The 24,631-nt window shown below is 44.4% G+C and overlaps 1 protein-coding gene across 1 annotated transcript in view; it reads left to right on the top strand.

Moving 5' to 3' along the window:
- Positions 1 to 3,662: 3,662 nt before the first annotated feature.
- Positions 3,663 to 24,631, top strand: part of LOC144757370 (glutathione S-transferase P 1-like) — a 60,098-nt gene continuing 39,129 nt past the window's right edge. The window contains exons 1-3 of the mRNA XM_078646375.1: positions 3,663 to 3,815; positions 7,744 to 7,831; positions 8,230 to 8,333. Coding sequence (XP_078502501.1) covers positions 3,663 to 3,815; positions 7,744 to 7,831; positions 8,230 to 8,333 — 345 coding nt within the window. The remainder of the gene's footprint in view (positions 3,816 to 7,743; positions 7,832 to 8,229; positions 8,334 to 24,631) is intronic.

A 24,631-nucleotide genomic window follows, 5' to 3' on the forward strand; every position in this document is an offset into this window, starting at 1 on the left:
GGTGGGGGGGTACTGCCACAGAACCCCACTTTTACACACCCTTCCTTAAAGCCATGGTCTCTTGCATATGAAACATATATTATAGTTGCAGACAGGAAGAATACAAGCAGAATATTTAGTCAGAAATTAAACAAACCAAAGGCAGTTGGTAATTTCTTTCAAAATATATTAGAATACTATGTTAGAATCACTTTAAAGTAAATCAGATGTAAAAAAAACCTGTAGCCCAGAATGAGCATTAACTTGTAGAGACATTCTTTCTTTTATGTAATGAACTATGTTACAAAAATAAGCACATCACCATAAATCTCTCTTCTCCACTCATCACTGCTCCTTTTTGAAAGTTAGATCATAAAAATGAAAAGCAAGTTCTCATTTGTATTGTTTAAACTGCAGCTGCAATGACGCTCTCTGACCTGCCTGTTCTCTTGGCACAGGTTTGGGCAGGAGGAGATATGAGTTATCTACTCAACTGTAAAGAGTTATTGCAGTTGAGCAGCTAAATGATGTGGTTCTTGTAGGTGACTTTCCTGTCATAAGGACATTATGGGGCAGTGCAGGCTCCCATCTATGGCTCTGTGATGCAGCTCATAATGTACCCCCACATGCAATGCCTTGTAATGTGTTTGCAAGATCCTAACTCTCCTCTCTCTTCCTCCCTCCAGGCCGCACAGAGACCATGCGGTACCTGCTGGCAGACCAGGGCTGCCAGTGGAAGGAGGACAAGGTGTCCCTCATAGACTGGCGTGCTGGAAAGGTGGCGCTGAAGAAGACGACGGTGAGTGTTGATGAGATGAAGGGTTCTGTTCCTATCGCGCCTCTCCCTAAGGCGAGTCTTCATCATGGCATGAGCAAAGGGGCCAGGACCTGCAGCAGGTCCATTAGCATTTACTAGGCCTCACCACTGTTCACTCACTGAAGGTGCCCCCCAGTAAGATCCAATGGATTGTGTGTGTGTTGCATGCTAGGTCCTAAGTGTGACTCAGCCTGCCTGAAGTGTGGGAACCAAAACACTTTATGGAGGGTAGGAGCTGCTAGGGCTGCCTGGTGGGGCAAAGAGCAACTTGCCCAATGGAAGCTTGGATAGCATCCTTTAGGAGTGGGGATTCATGACTTTGGAAGCCACAAGGTCACCTTCCAGGGATGTATGGTGACTTTTTTCACTTAATCCAGGGCAAGGATTACATGGAATGTTTGGGGTATGTCCACTTTCGGCCAAGCGCTACTGTATGTATGCGTATCTCAAATGCCAGTATGCTCACATTGCCATTCTACAGGAGACCCATCTCACGGCACCCGAGCCGCACAACGTGCACTCTAAAGGGAGAGGGCAGACTTATGGGATCCCAGGGTGTGCTTATGCAAGGGATGTTCTCATTTGGATAGCACCTGGGGTCCCCTGTGCACAGCGGGTGGAAACAGATGGGAGGCATGTCATTCTGGAGGGACACCTGGATGGGGCTCCCCTCACCCTGGTGGTTTTGTATGCACCCAACTCCAACCAAGCAGAGTTCCAAGATAGTCTTACCCCGGCTCTCCTTCATGACCCACTCAGCCCCAGGATTTGGAGGGTAGGGGTTGATTTAACTGTGTGGCTAATCTACAACTCATCCCCTTCCCCACCCCTACACGCATCATCCATTACCTGCACCACATGACACTTTGAACAGTGGTGCTCGCTTATGCACCTACATGAAGCATGGCGTATGGGGCACCCATATGACCACAACTACTATTTTTATTCTACGGTACATGATTTACATACCAGGATCAACCTCTATTTGTACACAGCTACTTGTCACGCTCTCTGTAGGACCACTGCCCCCTGCCGATTGCGTTGAGCTGGGGCAGGCAGTGCCCCACCATACCTAGGTGGTGACTGCAGGTCGAAGCTCTTTCAGACCCTCCCTTCCTTGAGGATCTGTCACTTTGCCTTACTATTTATTTTACATAAAATCAGGATTCTGCCTCAACACGCGCCCGGGAATGAGATGCACCTAAGGTTGTGGTTCACGTCCACTACATGGCAGCCTCCTGGGGCATCTGCTGTGCCAAACCGAGGACCTCATGCCCATTGAACATGGCCAACCGGGCGGCGTCTACTGCCCGGCTGAGGTTGCTACATGCACAGCAATGTGAGGTGGAGTCAACATATTGTCATCACAACTGTTGTGGGAGGATGGCCCTGCAACATGCCCAGGGCGATCGCTCCGGAAGATTGTTTGCATGGCTTGTTGGTGAAGAGCAGCAATGCGCCTCCATTGTGGTACTTTGTGGCCATGATGGTGACCTTATCACTTCCCAGATGTCCATTAATGCAGCTTTTTGCGATTACTCTTGTGGACTATATGTTTCAAACACCTCTCTGAATAACATATCCGGGTTCTTGAATGGACTCTACCTCCCTAAGTGCAACCCTCTGCAGCTCGCTGATCTTGATGAACCTCTACAGTTTGAGGAGATCCATGCAGCTACCTCTCAGATCACCTGGACTAAGACTCTGGGCTCTGATGGACGGCCGATCGAGTATTTTGCCAACTTCTCCGCACACACTGCCCAACATTTATTGAATATGTTCCATGAAGCCAGGGTCCATGGCGAACTCCAGGACTCCCTCCGAGAAGCTCTGAACGTGGTCCTTCTCAAGCCTGGATGTGATGTGATGGATGTTAGTTTTTGCATGATGACCAGTCCGTTTTATACCGGGTCACAGCACGTTTGTCTACATAAGGAAGTTGCTGCGGCTCATGCACAACACCCTCCAGATGCTTACAATCAGGTGGCCGAATCATTGGATATAAAAAAAAACTTTGAAACTCTGGGGTGAGATTTTCTCTTTTTGACTCTCACCGGGGTTCGGGCCGGGGCTTTCAGGCTGGGTTTTGTTAGAAATGTGGGTCTTTAGTTGGCAGAAGTAGGTACCTTTGTCCAAATTGGGACCCTTGCTTCTAGGCAGGGTAAGGGGGATACACTTCTAAAATAACCCCTGCTCACCTCCTTGGTAGCTTGGCACGAGCAGGCAGGCTTATCTCAGAGGCAGTGTGTAACGCATTTGTGAACACATACAGTAATACAGTGAAAACACTACAAATGGACACCACACCAGTTTAGAAACGTAAGTAATTTTTATCTAAACCAAAACAAGACCAAATTTAAAAAATCCACAATACAGTAATACAAATATGACTTTCAGTCGGTAGAAATAGTTAAGTTCAAAGCAAATTGCAGATGCAACACGTTTGTCACAAAATACCTGGGATGCTTCATGCAAACAAACTTCAGGGAAGGTGATTCTCCGGTTCCTTACACTCAGGGAAGGTGATGAGTTGGTTTATTGCTTCAGGGGACGTGATGCGTCGGTTGCTTACTGGAGATGGGGAGGTGATGCATCTGTTGCTTACCAAAGAAGAGGTGATGCGTTGGTTTCTTACTGCGCAGGGAGGTGATGCGTCGGTTAATCACTGTGTCCCCCAATGATGCAACAAACCTGCCACCTCGATGCAATGCCACGATCCGGTGACGAAGTGTGAAATCGTACAGCCGCAAAGCAGGCCTTGCGTCGAACTCGGTGCGATGATCTCAGACTTCGGAGATTGGTGCACTCAATGCGGCGTGTGGCGAATTCTTGAGCCGCTGCAGGAGCGGCGCCGGTTTCTTCTGCGATGCGTCAGAAACAGATGCAGGCGAGTCTCGCTTCTTCGAAGTTGCGTCGATTTTCCAGCCCCAGCGGAAAACAGTCTCTAGAGATCCAGAACAGCAGCAGGCACCTTTTTGCAGATGAGAATTCTCAGCAAGAAAATCCAGGGGAGCTGGTGGTGAAGTATTTGTGGCCCTGAGACTTCAGGACAGGAGGCAAGCTCAGTTTCAAGCCTATGGAGATCTTCTTTCAAGCAGGTGACAAAGTAAACAGTGAAGTCCTTTTCCCCTTTCCTTGGCAGCAAGTGGCCACTGCACGCCAACCGCAGACAGCAAATGACACAGAAACAGTATTCCTCCTCAGCTTCTCCTGATCTTCTCCTTGGCAAAGGTTCCTCTTGATTTCCCAGAAGTGATCTAAATTGTTTGGGGTCTGGGACCCTTATTTTATACACACAAATACTTTGTTATCTGAAGGCAGAGAGTGCCTGTACCCAGCCAAAACCAGTTCTGTCCTCACGGGTGCAGCTTCCTGGAAGGAGGTGGAGACAGCATTGTTGAAGGCAGACCAGGCCCATTCTTGTGAAAGGAAATCTCCTCCCCCTACTCTGAATGCAGCCCAGGTCTATTTAGTCCAGTTCTGACTCATCAGACTTCTGGAGCCACTGCCCCTCTCCAGCCCCTGCCATCCAAAAGTCAGACATGCAATACACAAACCTAGCAGAGGCACACCGGATTGTTAGGCAAGAAAATACCTACTTTCTAAAAGTGGTATTTTCAAACACAGAATGTAAATCACCCCCACTAAAAAATGCATTTTAACATTCTGAGTTCAGGCATGCTAAACTTTATTTTCCTACATGTTTCCCAGGGCCAGTTCTGTTTATAAGATGTTATAAACAGAGTCCCCATTCCGTCCCACCTTTCAAATACAATGCACCCTGCCCACAGGGGTACCTTGGGCCTACCTAAGGGTTGACTAATAAGTAGAAAAGGGAAGGTTTAGGGACTGGTAAGTGTGTGCACTTGCCCAGTCAACATGGCAGTAGCAGACTGCACACAGGCTCTGCAATGGCAGGCCAGAGTTACAATTTACAGGCTGCTTCGGTGGGTGGCACAATCCAGTGCTGCAGCCCACTAGCAGCATTTGATTTACATGCCCTGGGCACACACAGTGCTCTATACTAGTGTCTGACAAGTAAATCAGATATGCCAATCATGGAATCACTTATCCATAACAACTATTTACAAAGGGAGCACTTGCACTTTGGCACTGAACAGCAGTGGCAAAGTGCCGAAAGCATCTAGACCAGCAAAACGGAGTCCAACCCACAGCCAAAACACAGGAGGCAAAGGCAAAAATGCTGGGGAGACCCACGCCAATGGTGCCAGGTCTCTTCACTTGCAATGGTGCTACGACCCCTTCAAATACCTGGGGGTGCCGATCTATCACACACAGGGAGACATCCGCGAGGGCAAGCTCTGCATGGCGGTTGGTTCTATCCACCTATTTTAGACTTTTTGGTGATCACTGCCTCTATCTCCCATAGGTCTGGTGGCCATCTCCAAAATGTTTGTGCTGCCGCAACTGCTATAATTTTTCGTAGCTCTGCTGATCGTGCTTTCATCGAGTTTCTTCTGGATGCTTAATGCCCTACTCCTTGAACTTCGTGGAGTAACAATTGTCGCTGCATGGCTCTGGCGAAAATCAGGCCCCAAACTTTGAACTGTACTATTTAGTGGCACAGCTGCAGTGGCCAATGGCCTGGTAAGCACCATTACTTGCCCGGAGTTACTCCTTATGCGAATGGCCGCCTGGGACTTACCAATACTGCACGGTGCAGTTCAAGACACTGACTGAGATCTCTGGGGTGAAGCGGGCATCGCGCAAATTGGGAACCTTTACTTGGAGGGTGTTAGTATGTCTTTCCAAGACATAAAAAACTCCTATGTCCTTCCTGCCGGGCAGTTCCTAACCTGTTGCAAGGGGCAGTGGAGATGAGGAACCTCCTGCCTCGGCGACGCTGCATGCTTGGCTATCCTATGGCAGCACACAACATGGCATCACCACTCTCTGAACAACACTGGACGAGGCGATGTGTGCGCGTGCCCTCGGATGCAGTTTTGCAGCTACCCCTGATGGATGGAGTTTGGTCCCAGGCTCTACAGTTGGTTAAGGGTGTAGGTTTTAAATATGTACATCAAGCCTACCTCACCCCCACCGCATCAAGCGTATGTTGCTGATGCTTGCCCCTTTCTGGCCCTGATGTGCACTGCAGGAATCAGGGTTTTATTATGTGGTGAGGGATTGCCCGGTATTGCAACCGGTCTGGCATGCGGTAACTGGGACAGTGGTGCAAATGGCAGCACATACCCTCACTCCTATGCCACCCTCCTGCCTGTTAGGGCTCTGCCCTCGTAGCAAGGTAGACAAGCACTTACACAGATGCATTCATCTTGCCTTCGATATGTTCAGCCGTCAAGTTGAAATGACCTGGTGGCCTCTAGTGGCACCAGACCATCACCGATGGCTCCGCGACCACCTCCTGGCATGGACTCGTGCGGAGGTTCCTAGCCTTCAGGGGCTCTGAGTGTGATGGCTCTCCCGTGCTAGTGGCCAATGCTGGGAGACCGTCCTACTTAATGTGGAAGCCAAAAATGATATACGCGCACCTTGAACCCCCAACTCATCTAGGCACGTGTCAAGGAATATGTGTGGATGTGCACAAAACTGACCGCCCCAGTTACAAAGCGCGTAGCCTACTCGGTATAGTAGTGATGTGATCCCTGTGCCCCTTCACGATCTGCCAAGCAAGCACTGCCACCCCCTCATGCATATGCCGCATCCTCCTCCCCCATTTTATCCAGAGAGGGGCTCCTCTAACCCCCCTCCCTACCCACTAGAAGACATATATACACACATGGCCTATGTTTCGCCAGTGATGGATGCCTTTCTGATATACCTCTCCACCCTCTCCTGAGGCCTGACTTCTTGCTTCCTATGTGCAGTCTCATCAGCTTCTTTGCTTTTCCTTCTTTCCTTTGTTGGACTGTTGTGGTTGAAATTATTCTGTTTATTATTGACTATTGATTATTGACTATTATTGTGTATATTACTGACTATTGATTATTGACTATTATTGTGTATATTACTGACTATTACTGACAATTGATTATTGACTATTGACTATTAGTGTGTATATTATTGACTATTGATTATTGACTATTATTGTGTATATTATTGACTATTGCTTATTGACTATTATTGTGTATATTACTATTACTGACTATTGATTATTGACTATTATTGTGTATATTACTGACTATTACTGACTATTGATTATTGACTATTGACTATTGTGTATATTATTGACTATTGATTATTGACTATTATTTTGTATATTATTGACTGTTGACTATTATTGTGTATATTATTGACTATTGATTATTGACTATTATTGTGTATATTATTGACTATTGATTATTGACTATTATTGTGTTTATTATTGACTATATTGTAGCGGACACAAAGATACCACTAATGCTATAGCTATAGCCTGACATGTTTTTGCATGCGCTGCATGTTGCAGCAGATTTCTGTCTGCAGCGCCGATTATAGCAGCTGCCTCTTTATATACATATAATTCAATTAACACATAAAAAAAAAAGCCAGGGCTAGGATGTGTCCACTAGTCTGAAGAAGGGGAATGCAGTCATAGTCAGGGCGCGTCTGTCTTCCAGCTAGACACAGGCTGCAATGATGGCTTCTTTGGAGAACTGCACTGAACACTGAGACTGTATCAGATTGGTTTGAGTGCATACTCATGGGCTCTCACTGATAGGGAGGGAACCCCAGATGTTTTTGCCTCATGGCCTGACAGTTCTATGTTGTGCACCTTGCTAACAACACACACAGGGACTTATGGGTGCCCAGGCTGAGTATTTGAACTGTACCTCTGGCTCATGACTCAGGATATCACCTGGGCTGACCGGTAGCCACTTGATCGGGTGCTCTTATCCTCTGAGGTTTGATCTACTGCACCCTTTGCATCAGGTACCAAACCCATTCCAGTGGATTGACAGGTTCTTCTTTCTCCTTCTTTTCAGCTCTTTGGGCAGTTACCCATGTTTGCCGATGGTGATTTCATCCTTTTCCAGTCCAAAGCTGTTTTCCGACATCTGGCGCGCAAATACGGTGAGCACCATCCAAGGAAGTGGGGGGCAGAGACTCACTGTGGGGTTTAGAGAATCATTTCTTCTGGTAGATGCAAGTAAGGAGTGAGGTGAAGACTTAACTTAGAGGGAGTTGAAGGTCTTACAAATTCTCAGCTCAAACAAATTCTGATTGTCTCAGAAAGCAATGAAGCCCTTCGTTCACCAGGGTTCAATGAAGGTTTTAGCACCAGGATGTGAAGGAAAGAAGTCTAAGAAGGGAAGGTTTCCAATTGTTTTTTCTGTCCTCATAAGAGGCTGTACGAGCATCGACTGGTTGTGAAGCCTACATCTCCCCAGATGTATTAATGTTTGACAATTCCCACCCGTGGTGCGTCTCACTCCCATTCCACGCTTCTAACACCTCTCCTTCCCTCACAGATCTCTACGGGAAGAACCACAAGGAAGCCGCGCTCATCGACATGGCCAACGACGGGATGGAGGACCTGCGAGAGAAGCTTCTTCACCTCATTCTTCACGAATGGGTAGGCTTGTGTCTATGGTTACGTCAAGGTGGACACCTGAACCCTGAGTCCTCTCCTCTTAGGGAGTAACTCATGACCCCAACTGAGAAATCTGCCACAGTCCGCAGAGACAGGCTAGGCTATTGGGAAGCAGGAAAATTCCCTCCCTCCCCCCAATGTATTGCTCTGTAAGGTGCAGAGTAAGTCACATCAGACAAGTGCATAGAAACCATTCCAACTCTGACACATTATGAGGCTATGGGCCTGATTATGATGTAGGTCAGAGTGGCCTCCGACCAACATCTCTGTGGTTTCAAAACTGACCGACCTGGAGCCGGCAGTCCAAAACTGCAGTTAGGATGCAACCGCACCATTTCCCAATGGGAGCTTGTGCGGCGGTCGGAAATCGGTTGCAGCACAAGCTCCCATAGAGCAATGGGAATAACTATAAATCCCTGCACCACGGTGCAGGGATTTACCCGGGGGCACCATAGGTACTCCCCAGGCCAACAACCAGAGGCAGCGGAAGGTGGGGGCCCTGCTAGGAAAGCCTGTCGGCAACCGACATCATAATGCGGATGGCGAAAACAGCAGGATTATGTGGTGGTTGTGCCCGGCCGGTTTGCACTCTGACTGCCAACATTGAAATATGGCAGTCAGACTTCAAGCCAAGGACGTCGGTCGGTAAGCCTCTGACAAACACCTAGCAATCCATGGTGTTTGTTTTTGGCGCGGCCTCAGCCCTGTATATCTGGGGCAGCGTCAAAAAGCAATGACTGTTGCGGTGGAACGCCCACAGTAGCATCCATTGTACGCCCCGTTGCCGTACAGGACTGTGGCAGAAAGGTGCACTATGGCGGAAAGGTGGAATTAATCCTTGTACATATGGGAAATTATGCTAAACCAGTGGAGAGTAAAAAAAAATACGCATTAGTGGACATAGGGGCTTGCAAATATGCCCTGCAGTGTCTCAATAACAGTATAGAAAGGAAAAGTGATGTGATTGTGTAGTAATGGTCAGAACCTAAGAGGAGAATTCACGGCCACCTTACAAAGATGTAATTTTATAGAAAAACGCATACTAACCATGTGTCTGTGGGCAGAGGAAAGAAAAAAGAGAAACAAAATTAACAAAGTGGAAATAAAGGCTGACGAAGAAATATCCAAAATACAGAATTGAAAAAAGAGTACAGAACCGAACTACCATTGTGTGAAGGAGTGATTGGTGTGGAAATGAAGATTACAAGCCCAACTTTCAAATAAAAATAGTAAATTAACCTCACATTAAGGGGACTACATCCCACTCAAGTGAGTCAGCAATGGGAAACCAAAGTAAGGAAAAAGAAAGGGGATATAAGGAACCCTAAACAGGCTTCAAGCTCTCTGATTAGCTTGAAGTAAAGAAACTAATACATCATCCAAGAAGTTTCCAAGTGTCATAAACATAGTGGAATCACATAAATACACGAAGAGAAGAAAATGTGAGTCATGCAATGTATGGAAGCATCAAATAAACTAACGAGGCAAGCTAGAACAGATTAAATCACAAGCTTGTGAGTAACATAAAAAGACAGTTTTATCACATTCATTCTATTCGGACATAAAGTATGCAACTAGTTAATCCTAAAGATTTCCCTTTGCAATAAAATAATTGCAGTAGCTCCTCCCTCAGTTATATGTAGTACTCTGTCCAGTACCCAGAATCATAGGTCAGACACACCATGGTTGAGTTCGGTGAAGTATATGAAAGCCAAGTTTTGGAATTTTATTTCCTTTCGGTGCTTTTGTGTTCGATTAGGCTGGCTTTGATTTTCTTCTCAGATCTACCCACATACCTTAATCTCCAGGTACATTTGATATGGTGAACACAGGAGGAAGTGTGCTTGATTTGTAAAATATGAAGTGCAGGTGCTCACATTTTTTAGGAGGCCACACCCACTTCCCCGGCTCCGCCCACAACCTCCAGTGGCTACACCCACTTCCTTTTTTGACCTCCACCCACATCCACAAGCCTAAACACATTAGAGCTACCTCCTCACTTGAGTTTCGCAAGGAGCTGAAGACCTAGTTCTTCACATAAGCACATCAAAGACCTCACCTGATTAGTGCGCTATGCGAATCAATATAACATATTGTAACCTTTGAGAAGCCTATGGCAACAACTTTAAAGTGAACTCAAATTAGAAAATGTGTGTGAACTCAAACTTTATCATTAGTAGGGTCATTTGAGGGCCCGAGGCAGCTTTATAAACTAAAGCGAATGTGCTTGTACTGTTTAAAAGAAAGAAAGTTATGAAGGAAGGAATACATCAAAGAAGACAGCAACAAATTCAGGCAGGAAGGTGAGTAATGGAATGAGGAATTAAATGAGTAATGGATAAAGAAGGAGGAAATAAGAAAAGAATGTGAAAGGAAGTAATTAAGGGATAAAGGAATGAGGGAGAAAGGAAGTGGATGATGTGTGATGGATAAATAGAAAGAAGAAAAGAAATGAGGAAGAAAAGCAGAAGGAAGGGTTGAAGGTAAGAAAAGAAGAAATTAAAGAAGGGATAAAAGGAAGGACCAGGGATAAAAAGAAAATATTGAATGAAAGGAGGAAGAAGGAAGAAATGCACCAAGGAAGGGAGGATGGGGAATGGATGAGGGTGTAAGGAAGCAAGGATAGAAAGAGGAAAGGAGGCATGGCTGGAGGTGCTTCAGAGACACCTGAAGGCGGGCTGACGTTATTTGAGACACAGACAGACAGCGGAAACTAAAGAGGACCGTTTACAGACACTCAGAGACCGACAGCCCAGTCAGGCACAGAGTCTAGTCAGACACAGGCAGACCCAGGTAACTAGACAGTTTACTGATCCTCCGAGAACCACAGCACAGTCAGACGCAGACAGACAGAGTTAACTAGACAGTTTACAGACACTCCGAGATACACAGCAGGGTGAGACATAGACAGGCAGACATTACTAGACTGTTTACAGATACTCTGAGACACGCAGTATGGTCGGACACAGACAGAGGTAACTAGACAGTTTGCAGACACTCCAAGACCCACGGCACGGTCAGACACCGACAGACAGAGGTAAGTAGACCGGGTCCACTCAGCCTTTTATTCATCTGTGGTCGATAAAATGCGTCTCATTGAGTTGGGTAACAATAAACATCTGTTATCAGCGCCAGGACACCCAAGGGTGAACGTGTGCTTAACAAATACCCATGTCATGTTAGGTTACGTTATGTTATTTGTGTTGGGTTATGTTGTGTTTGCAGGGTGCTTTGGCTCGAGGCACAGATGGTAAATAAGACCAAGAGACAGGGGGCGCCCGAGGTAGGGAGACACACAGAGGAGCCCACGGGGTGGAGAGGCAGAGACAGAGCGAGGAGAGAGGGGGCCCGAAGCACGATGTTTCATTAATGGGAGGTAAAGAAAGAGGTGACTGGAAAGAATAAGGCGATGGACACACGGACTGAGCTCCAGACAGACTGACAGCCGCTCCGACAGCTGCTCTAAAATCAGGTCTCACAGATGCTACTGGCTGCGTGCCGCACACCCTGTGTACCTCGCTGCACAGTGTACTTACCTCCCCCGCTATACCCTTTGCACCTCAGAGTGCTGCCCCTGTACACGACCCTGCTGCTCACAGCGCTGCTCCTGCTCGCCTCTCGGCGCTATCCTCTGAGTGTTACCCACCGTACCTCTCAGTGCTGCATCATATGTGTCACAGCAAAGCCCTGCCCTGCCCTGCCCAACAACAACTAGTAACTACAGTGTCCCGCCCACTGGGCCTGATCCGCGGCCCGGAAATCTTGAACAGAGTAAGGAGGAAAGGGGAGGAATTTGACTCGAGAATCGAATCACTTCACCGACAGCAGTAAGAGTTTACAATTTACTAACTGCATGCATCGAATCAGTCGGTAACTTAAACTAACTAAGTGACAGTCACAGGCAGCAGCATAGCACACGCTCTCTGTGTGTGCTAGTGCCATGCACGAGTCACGACTCTCATAAATGAATTACTAAGGCAGGACAGGTGCACTTAATGCCTCCTGACTGTAGACGCGGCCCTCATAATTAGGTGCCGGTGCTAAGCACCGGCAAGCTCCGGCTCAAATTAAGCACTTTTTAACTAAGTTGACTTCACAAGTGTTCCATAGTAATCAAGACATTTACTAAAAGTTGCGATATTCATCCATCAGCAGTGACCAGCATCGGTATATTTATCGGCATTGTTTGGTATATTTACATATACTATAGAAAACAAATAAATTTTTTAGAGTAGCAAAAGTGCAGGTGTACAAAAATTTATGCTCCGGCGGTTCAAGCCTCTCCAGTCACTGTGTTTCCTTACTCTTTGTCAAAGAGGCATGCCATAGGGAGGTGGGTGTTCACACGCAACATCCATGGATTTTGATGCTGCTCCAGAATTACCTATTCACATGAATCTGGGTTGCGCCAAAACCTTATGCCTCCCCAGAGCAGGCATAGTAAGGAGAAATATCTTTATGTCTCATTTTTTGGTTCTTTCCATGTGTGTTGCATTCACATAGAAAGAGGAAAACTTCTCTAGGGATTGTTTTTGTGCCAAAAGTTGTTCCTTCCTGTACAAAAACAATCCTGCCTGCAACGAAGGCCACCTTGCACCATCGTGCATGGGGGCCTAGATTGGCGCTAGTCAGCACATAGTGCGCCAGCACACGGGGAAAGGGCAGGAATTCACAGTATTTTATAAATACAGTGCATTGCTGGACTTTCACATTGAGGTAGGGCAGCATGGCAGGAAGACTTGCATCGCTGATCGACGCCAGTTAGCTTGTCTAACCAAATCTGATATACATGAACCCAAGATACGCTGGCCTGGGTAGGGGTGGAGGGGACAAGAAGAAACACGTCATGAACACGGAATGGGATGAGATGAGACAGTCACTGCTGAGATCTACACTCTACCATCTAAATGCAACACAAACGCACATATAAACACTACAACGTGTGCATGCACAGTATACATGCATAGATTCACATATAAATATTAACATTCACAATCACATGCCCGCATCAACACATCACTCATTCGCATATGCACAAACATACTGTAAACAGTAACACTAACAAAAACATTAAAACACATACATATGTTATAAATCCATGTACAAATACACACACAAACACTGACTAACAAACACACAAGCACACACATACACACACAGCCTCATTCACAAACACATGCATAAACACATGCACATGCATCATACATTCATGCACATACATGCACATACATGCACAAAATACATGCAAACAATAACACAAACAAACACACAAATACACCCACATATACACTCAGTCACTGACAGAAATGTAGCAACATGCACTAACACAAATTAACAGACACTTACAAAAAACGTAATCACTTGCACACATCATACTTGCATGCCCAACACACATAACACTACCACTCACGCACACCCACAAACACCAGATGCACAAGCACACAAAAAAACACTACCAAGTGCTCATATTCACACATGTCCCCTCACAAAGCACTCTCCTGCTACAGACATCTCAACCCTGGGGGTAAGCAGTGGCCGAGGTCATGGGGGCCAAGAAGTGCCAGGGGCTCCCCTGAGAGGCTGTTAGTTCTGGGATGTTCCCAGGGTGCTCATGTTCCCTGGGCTGCTGGTCCAGTAATGATGTTCAAGTGCATGCATTTAAGATTGAAATGCAAACATTTCATTAGCAAAAGCAGCCAGGCCAGGTCCTGTCTGCTAAAGACAAAGTGGATGCATTAAAAAAACTAAGAGGCATAGCATCAAGGGTCGGCGTTAAAATTATCGCTGCTTTTGCGTCCGTTTTTTGACGAAAAGCGGCGATTATTTTATCGCCCTAACAGCATAGACACGCTAACGCGTGATTCCATGCTTTAGCGCCCATTTTCTTTTCGCATCGCTAATGAAATGAAAGGTAGGCGTTCCAGTGAGAAACACAGCGTAAATAATCGTTAAGGAAGGATCTCCCTATCTATAAGGGAATCTAACCGGCCTAGCGACATTAAAAGTTGCCCTAACTGGCTATATAGCCGGTTCCTTACGCCTGCTGAATATTTGACTTAGTCATGTTTAACATGGGAGGTGGATCATCATGCTGAGTCCTATCACCAATGTTTTTGCTATTACCCCTAATCGCCGCAATTGCAGAGATTTCTATCGCCTCGGTGATGCGCGTTGCTGATAGTGCACTCACCGGGCGATAGGGGGCGTTATTATTGTGCACGCTAAACACGGCCAGCAATAATTGTCGCTGGCTATTGATGATATGCCCCCTCATGTATCGAAATTCATTCTGGACGAATTTTTTCTTTGCCAGTGTATTTTTATTTTGTTGTCAAACACACAAAAGGTGATGGGAGAAAGGATTGCAATTTGTCTTACACCTGCCAATCGCTTGGGGTGGCCAATGTGTTGTCGCTCACCATGCCACCTCAGATTATACCCATCCACATGCAGGTCAGTCTTTGTCCTGCTCCAGTAGGAAAAGTCCAGCCCAAACCTGTAAGCCAGATCCTCTCAGAACTAGAGGGCAGGCACCCCAGAACCGGTTTTGACAGGATTGGACCTCTACAGTCAGGTGTAGCGCTCACAGTGGCATGACGAGCTAGGCACCCAAGTCTGGGTGTACTCTTGAGGGTTTCTTGTGTTGCGCTTCAGGGAGGACCTGGCCTGGCAGTTGGGGTTGGACTGCTAATACTGGGGCAGGGGCAAGACTGATTGGCAGATGGCTACTTCAAACAGAGGTGGTATGGTGTTCAAAATAACAGTGGGCTGGGAAGAAGCTTGAGTAATTACCAGTGGCTGGCATTCATTCAAGCATTCCACCAATCACTTTTCTGTATCCTTCCGTCAAACACCCTAAGTTGGGCGAGTATTCCTAGACGTGGGTCCTTGCTCACTTTGCCACTGGAACCAAGCTGCACCTGCCTGATGGCCCCCAATCAGGGCAACAATGGCCTTGAGCTGCTTGTGCTTTGGGTAAGGGAGGGCCTGCCTGACAGTTTGGGCTAGGCTGTTCTTATTGGAGCAGGGTCAAGACTGGCTTGCATATAGCTGGGTACAAACTGAGGTGGCGTGGTGTTTAAAATAAGGAGGGTGTGGCCCTGTGTAATTACCAGTGTCTGAGATTATTCCAAGTTTTCCATCCATCACTTTATTGAGTATACTTCAGTCCAACAGCTATATATATATATATATATATATATATATATATATATATATATATATATATATATATATATATATATATATATATTACCTACTGGCGGTCGCCAGTAGGTATATATAGTTAGGATTTTTTCCCTATGGGTTTTTTGAAAATTCTATGTCTAATAACTTTGGCGTTTGTGGACGGAATTGGCTGGAATTTTCAGGAAAATGGCACATTTTGTTTCTGAGCAGCCCCTGAAAATTTTGGGGGGGTTCGTCAAGGGGGGGCCGAGAAAAAAGGGGGGTCCCAAAACGCGTTTTTCCCATGTTAATTTCCATAGGGCGGTTGGCCTCACTTTTAGCCCGAACGGCTGAATGGATTTGCACGAAACTTGGCAAAATTGTAGGGACTGGTAGCCCGATGTGCCTTTTGTAGGTCTCAATATATGTGCTCCAGTGGATTTTGAGAAATTAACGTTTAAAAAAAGATATATATCTGTATCAGCGGACCGGGCAGCGCTCCAGGACGCGTACTTTTCGCGCAACGGAGCTTTGTGAAGCGAAGCTGATTGGTTCTCTGGCGTCTGTCAACATTCCAAAAAGTCCGTAGCTGCCGCCATCTTGTCTCTCGGTAGGATCGAGAGACAAGAGGAGGCCAAAACAAAGGGGCAAATAACCATAAGGGGGCATAGTAGATCCTCCCTGACCCCCTAGGTTTAATGTGGAGGCTTTAAAACGGCCCCGCGGGGCAAAAAAAAATAATTTTTTTTTGTTTTTTTGCGTGGGTAGCGCCCGGTCCGGGAACCGGGAAGCTTTCTGGGCAGCGTACTGCAATGAAAAATGAATGATAGACTTTTCAAATACTGTTGTTAATTGATTGTTGGTTTTGTTGATTATTTTTTATTTTTTTTTATTTTTTAAGGATTGTTTATTGTGTTTAATAATTTATTAAACTTTCTAACGCGGCGCGTCATATGACGCATTACGCGACAACGCAGGTCCAGAATATAGTGAAAATGTCTCCACCAACCAGCGGACGGCACACAACCCCTTTCAGCAGGCTAAATAGTTCTGTTAAATGACAACAGAAGGGACAGGCAACAAGAACCATCAGTCAAAGAGGGGAGGGCAAGTTCTTCTCTACCGGGTCACGTTGGAGCGCTACCGGAACTGATCGAATTGGTAGTCTACAGTGTTTCTGGATGTTTCAGACTGAAGCTGGCGTTAGCATGAGAGCACCACCATTTCGTAGCTCCGTCGTGGCCATTCCACGAGCAATCATGCTAGGCGCTCCCCACCAGAAGCCTGCGGGAGTCGGGGGCCCCCAAGACTTTTGTAGAATCTTCAAGGATGAGGGGACGGTTTCGAGAATGGAGCCCAAGCTCTAGCAGACAAGCGTCCGAGTTCCAAGGTGTCGCAGGCCCATTTTAGTGGACCACGCCCAAATCTGAAGAGATGGCCGCCATTTTGAGAGTCCTGTGGCAGCCGCCTATCGCTGCACCGCAAGAGCGGGAGCAACTCAAGTACATGGTGAGCGAGACGCTGTAGTCGAAAGAGCGGGCGGTAAACAGCTGAATAGCGGAAGAGGCACAGTGTAGCAAAAGCGGGCTGAATGGCAAATGAAATGGAAAAGGGGTGCCCCACTACAGCGTGTCTTTAGGTGAAACGGATTGTGGGACAAGGTGAAGAATGGAAGAGTCACCAAAAGGAAAAAAGTTCCGCTTGACCCCGGGAGCCGGCCACCTATGTCGGGGGCGATCTCAGGCCACACCAGGGCAACACGACTTGGGGAGGGGGCCGGAGCCAAGCGCCCCCTCCGAGTCCGCGACATGACACCGTCCCTCGGGGGCCTCCGTCAAGCGGTTCAGGGTGGCACCGCATCACAACAGCCCCCACTTACTTTAAGAATAGTGAAGATGAAGCAATTGCAAATAGGCTTCAGACAATGTTACAAGCACTCCTCAAAACTTTGAACTTTCAGAGTGCATGAGTTGGGACAGCGAGGGGTGATTTGGTTTCTCGGACTGTTTTTCTGGTCTCTCACCACTGGCATACTTTAACGTTTTCTTGTTTCTAGGACATTAATAGGTTTTATCATTACGTTATGTTATCGTTTCTTTGTTTGTTGTTTAATAAAAGTTCATGTTCATCAGTGGCCTACTGATTTTCGTTTTCCTATTTTTTTCTTTCCAGGTTGTTTCATGGTAAAGTTTCTGTTAACAGGATACAGTGATCACTTCGTTATTATTGCATATGTCCTTTTCACTAGGGGTGCTCTCTGGTCGGGCCAGATGACGTATCTCTAGTAAATGGTCCGGGTGAAAAAGGTGCATCAATCAGTGGGGAGTAGATAGGCATGACAGATTACAACGGGGGAGAAAGGTCCGCATTACGTACCCTTTCACTACTTGCAAAGATTTTCCTACGTTTATATGCAAACAGGGAATACCTCCAAAAAGAACTAATTCCCAAACAGTCAATGTTCGGACAATCAATCAATCAATGAGGAATGAAATAGGTACGACGTGTTAAAGGCTTGCGTTACCTACCCTTCACTATCTGCAAAGGGAGAGAGAATATTCCTATTCTTCCTCGTTTGCAGGTAGAGAAGATCCTTAAGAGAATTAACTTCGAACAATTCAATGCTCGATTGAAACAATCAACAAGGGGTACTGTGAACACAAATGAACGCCGCTTATGTACATACGCATTGCTATTTTCAACAGGTTGTTCCTAATGTTTCTATTTTAGCGAGGTCAAAAAGAGATCCCATTAGTGGCCTACTGATTTTGCTCGATTCCTTTTGTTTTTTTACACGATTTTTCGCTATCTGCAAAGACTAAACAGAGTATTGCGACTCTGTGCTTGTTTGTAAATAGAGAATGAACCAAAGAGAACAATCAATCAAATGGAGAGAGAAGCAGGCACGACGTATTACAAAGGGGGCAAAGGGCTGCGTTAACTACCCTTCACTATCTGCAAAGAGAGAGTACTCCTAATAGAAATGAGGGGTGGGGGGCAGTATTCAAAGCAGATCAGTGTGCATAAACACGAAAATGTTTTTACTTACCACGTACTTGACATTCGACAGCTTATGATATTTGCTATTAAAAAACCATTGAAATTCACTGAAAAAACCATAGGTTATAGACCATATATAGTTAGGAATTAGCATTTAAAAAACCTTATTTTACTCACACAAAACCATTGAAATTCCATATATAGTTAGTTGCACTAACTATATATCGCGCACCCGCAATCCACTGCTGATCATGTCACATATTACATCATTCATGACATGGTCAGTGACATCACTGATGACATCACTGATGACATCTCAAATGACATCACTGATGACATCACTGATGACATCTCATTTGACATCATTCTTGTGCTAATACGATAAACCTCTTCAGACTCTAATATAACCTTAGATACACTCAGTGTAAACAGACACTCACACACTGCCACTCATCCATGGAGTTACTCACACACCCAGTCAGTCATGCAAAGAAACAATCTCACCTCCATTTCTTCAACTATACAGTTAAACACACCTTACTTATTGAAACATATACTAACACATATTTACTCTCTTATACAATCCCTGATACAAGTTCACAATGATCGATACAACCACTCACTCATTCAGTGGCTCTCATGCACAGTTATTTATATATGCCAACTCTCACATGTACTGTGTTTTACATATGTACTTACTATGACATGTAGCATTGAGATATCCATTCACTCATCAATACACTCATGCACACAGTCAACTGCCCATGTAGCTGTTTCCACATGCACTCTTGAACTCATACACCTAGTGAATAAACTGCTCACACATCTATGCATAGAGTCACACACCTTACAGCCACCCCCACACAAACTCAATCTCCCATAGAAATACTTGGGCAACCAATTAATAACACATATAGCCTCTCGTATAGCTAATGATCAACACATGCAGCAGTTTACAGAACAACAGACATAATGATGCACAAATTAAGACAGTTTAGTCACTAACCCATGCATTCAGTGAGACACATTTAATCACTCACTCATACAGTCAGTCATGCACCTACTAAATCCTTCATCCAGACACTTATACATCCACTCAAGACATATTTTAACTTTACAGAAAAATACAGTCACTGGATGTTGTCATCAGTGATGTCATCAGTGATGTCATTTGAGATGTCATCAGTGATGTCATCAGTGATGTCACTGACCATGTCATGAATGATGTAATATGTGACATGATCAGCAGTGGATTGCGGGTGCGCGATATATAGTTAGTGCAACTAACTATATATGGAATTTCAATGGTTTTGTGTGAGTAAAATAAGGTTTTTTAAATGCTAATTCCTAACTATATATGGTCTATAACCTATGGTTTTTTCAGTGAATATATATATATATATATATATATATATATATATATAGCTGTTGGACTGAAGTATTGCATGGTGTATATATATATATATATATATTCACAGAAAAAACCATAGGTTATAGACCATATATAGTTAGGAATTAGCATTTACAAAACCTTGAAAATTCACTGAAAAAACCATAGGTTATAGACCATATATAGTTAGGAAATAGCATTTAGAAAACCTTATTTTACTCACACAAAACCATTGAAATTCCATATATAGTTAGTTGCACTAACTATATATCGCGCACCTGCAATCCACTGCTGATGATGTCACATATTACATCATTCATGACATGGTCAGTGACATCACTGATGACATCACTGATGACATCTCAAATGACATCACTGATGACATCACTGATGACATCTCATTTGACATTACTGATCACATCACTGATGACATCATTCATGTGATGATACAATGAACCTCTTCAGACTCTAATATAACCTTAGATACACTCAGTGTAAACAGACACTCACAGACTGTCACTCATCCATGGAGTTACTCACACACCTAGTCAGTCTTGCAAAGAATCAATCACACCTCGATTTCCTCAACTATATAGTTATACACACCTTACTTATTGGAACATATAATAACACATATTTACTCTGTTATACAATCCCTGATACAAGTTCACAATAATCCATACAGCCACTCACACATTCACTGGCTCTTATGCACAGTTATTTATATATGTCAACTATCACATGTACTGTGTTTTACATATGTACTTACTTTGACATGTAGCACTGAGATATCCATTCACTCACCAATACACTCATGCACACAGTCAACCGCCCATACAGATGTTTCCACATGCACTTTTGAACCCATACATCTAGTGAATCAACTGCTCACACATCTATGCACAGAGTCATACACCTCCCAGACACCCACACACACACTCAGTCTCCCATACAAATACTTGGGCAACTAATCAATAACCCATATAGTTAGTCATATAGCTAATGATCAACACATGCATCAGATTACAAAACAACAGACACAATGATGCACAATTTAAAACAGTTTAGTCACTAACCCATGCACTCAGTGAGACACATTTAATCACTCACTTATACAGTCAGTCATGCACCTACTAAATCCTTCATCCAGACACTTATACATCCACTCATTCTTCAATATGTAAGACATATTTTAACTTTATAGAAGCATACAGTCACTGGATGTTGTCATCAGTGATGTCATCAGTGATGTCATTTGAGATGTCATCAGTGATGTCATCAGTGATGTCACTGACCATGTCATGAATGATGTAATATGTGACATCATCAGCAGTGGATTGCAGGTGCGCGATATATAGTTAGTGCAACTAACTATATATGGAATTTCAATGGTTTTGTGTGAGTAAAATAAGGTTTTCTAAATGCTATTTCCTAACTATATATGGTCTATAACCTATGGTTTTTTCAGTGAATTTTCAAGGTTTTGTAAATGCTAATTCCTAACTATATATGGTCTATAACCTATGGTTTTTTCTGTGAATTTCATTGGTTTTTTAACAGCTAATATCTGTAGCTGTAAAATGTATTCTTCTTTAAATCCAAAAATATATTTTATATGTTTATGAATAATTTTTTTTTTAAATATTTTTTTTTCTTCGTTCCCGCTTCGCGAATCGGGAAGCTTCCCGTTAGCTGACCTTGATGCCGCGAAATAGACCGCGAGCCGGTAAACGTTTCTTTACCGCAAGTGCCGCGTTAGAAAACAACATCGTGACGCCTCCCGTCCGCATGACGTTCCACGTTGTCGCTTGATACGTCATATGACGTGCTACGTTAGCGAACTGGTACGCGAAGCGAGTGCCAAAGCGCAGGTTTCTGGAAGCAAACAGGGAGGCCCTGCAAAGCGCTTAACGTAAACACAGCAAGTCATGTGACTTGGTAATAACACTTTTCATTGGTTCATTTCACTTTTGGTTTCCTAATGATGTAAGACTAGGTCATATAATCTAAAATGAACACTTTTAATTGGTTGAGAACTCTTGTTTTTCCCAAATGATGAAAATCCCTCCTTCTTTCCTCACTCTGACTTTCATCATTGTGAGAGAAAGACCCTTTGTGATCACTGAGCAATGGCTTCTTTAGTAGCTTCAGCTGGTGCTTCCCCACCACCTCCACCACATCCAAGGAAGAGTGGACCACCTGCTCAAGTTGTAATTCAACAAGAAGAAGAAGAAGAGGAACAGGAGGACGAGCACGAAGAGAGGCAGTTTTTGCCTGAGCAGCCCAAGACGTCTCACCGGAAAGAAAACTTCATTTGGCAATTTTTTAAAATTCCCAAAGGTCAGAAAAAAGTAAATGCAAGATACGTAACTTGCCTTATATGTCAAGATAGACTGTCCAGAGGGACCGACAAAAAATACAGTTTCGGAAACTACACAATGCATCGCCATATGACTAGGTGGCATCCTAACAACTACAGTGCTGCACAGTTTCGGAACGACCTAGATAATCTCCCTATTATGGCCAGAAGATCTGTTGTACCGGAAGTAACGGGACCAGAGGGCAGGGAGATGGTGCCAAATATACAAATGAGATTTGGTGAAGTAAAACACACCTGCGTATTTTGCGATGGATTCATTTCCTACGGAGAAAGAAGCATCACTCTGATCAACAGAGCTATTGACTATCATATGCAAGTTTGTCCGAAACGCCCAAAATAATAAATACTTCTTTTTTTTGTTTTGTTGCTCCTGTTGAGCCCTTTACAATGAATCGTTTTCATTGCCCCCTCCAAGAAAAACCCAAAAAAATATAAAACTGTTCCGAAAAATTCAAAAACAGTAAAAAAATGTTCAGAAAAATAAAAAAAAAAGTTCTTTTCAGAACTACCTCCCCGTTATTAAAAAATTGGTACAATATTTGGAACTGTGCCAACCTCTATTTCTCTTAGTTCGCTTCCTAGTTCGCTCGCTGGTACGCGAACTGGAAGCGAACCAAAAACAGTAAGTATAAGGGAAGGAAACACACACTTATGTTAAAAGAAAGACAGCTATAGGGGAGTAAACTAGAGATACTATTACCCATAATCCACTACTGATGATGTCACATATTACATCATTCATGACATGCTCAGTGACATCATCAGCAGAGGATTGCGGGTTTTTTGGCAACATGCCTTATCCACGGTTTAATAACGCTGCCTTTTGCTTTATATAAGTTTTCAAATTGTATGAAATATATACCAATAGGTCTTTATGAACCTTTAGGTAGTGCTTTTGTTCATGAGGTCTGGTCGCTTCCATACACATACAGATGTTTCAAAGATGATCAAGAAGTTTATCTGAATGGAGAGGAATGCACTGAGACGCCAGATCATTCACTAATGTGTAGGCACATACAGTTACACGATTCATGCAACAAACACCGACCAAATATGGCTTGCGTGTTGCAAGGCACGCCAGTTCCTGCTATCATCCCCACGTTCAAGTTGTTGGAAAATGGTAGTTATTTGATGCTCAATAATGAAGATTGTTCTGAGTTAATTAAAAGTATTCCTTTTATCGTAACAGTAAGTGAACGGGTTATTTGCTGCAGAAATGTTCTATTTCCTCCCACACATGAACATAGGGAGTTTTCAATCTGGCCACAAATACCAACCTTGGGACACGTTTCAACGGCATGACAAGAATAAGAGCTCTTTTGTCTCAGAGAGAGGTGGCCTTGAGTTCGGCCCGTGAAACTTTCGTACTTCACATAGCGAACACCCGTACACAGGTTTGCCTTTCAATTTCAGCAACATGTTTCCGACTATCTTTAACGCATCCTCCACAAAATCCCTGGCACACTTTTTTAAAGTTGTTACCAGTGGTCTCGTGACTTCATTTGAGAAAATCTTTGGAGTCATCCCTGCTCCCTTTCATTCCATTTTCTCCACTCTGGTTCGTGGATTGCATTTTTACTTGCATTACCAGCGGACGCTCTTGTGCTTTTTTACATTTTTAAATATGGATGTCCCTCCTATGCAACCTCCGACCCTGCAGCTGCTGACACTGTTCCGCAATCGCATGCTAGAATATTATGGCACAATGCCGTTGGCGATATTAAGCACGGCATATGGATTATCTTTTCGGTTCTCCTACTTCACCTGTGTCCAGCCTGTATTTCACTGCCTGACCTGTGATTTCGATTGGGCCATTGATTTGTGTCTCTGCGGACCGGTTTCTCCTGACGTCGACTTTAATCAGCTGATGACTCCTATCATTACTCACGAGTTGATTTGTCCTGGCGAAAGGATTATGGCTGTGGCATTGATGCATGGACTACTTGGTCCCTGGAATTTACTGGCGGCAGCACAGTCTTTCTTGGAACACAGCTTTCTTGAAAACCCACCGAGCTGTCCTCTGATGGTGATAGAGGATCCGGTGCTGGGAGAGCACGTATGTTCTTTTCCGCTTTTAAATTGGATGGCTGAACTGTTTTCGGATGAAGACGGTGACTTCCTATTGGAGGCTGTTGCAGCTTATTTTGCATACACAGTTATGTCATAGACCTTTTTCATGTTTCATATGCTGAGTACTAGCATTTCATTGACAATTCATTGACTTATTTGTCAAGTTTTTATTATTTACCTTGCCTATTGGCTTAAGACTCGATAAAGTACTTGGCTGTTTTATTTTTCTTTAGCATTGAATTTTCCTAGTTTTTAATGCTTTACCTTGCGGAC

This window comes from Lissotriton helveticus, chromosome 1_1 (assembly GCF_964261635.1).
Source record: "Lissotriton helveticus chromosome 1_1, aLisHel1.1, whole genome shotgun sequence".
Classification (NCBI taxonomy): domain Eukaryota; kingdom Metazoa; phylum Chordata; class Amphibia; order Caudata; family Salamandridae; genus Lissotriton; species Lissotriton helveticus.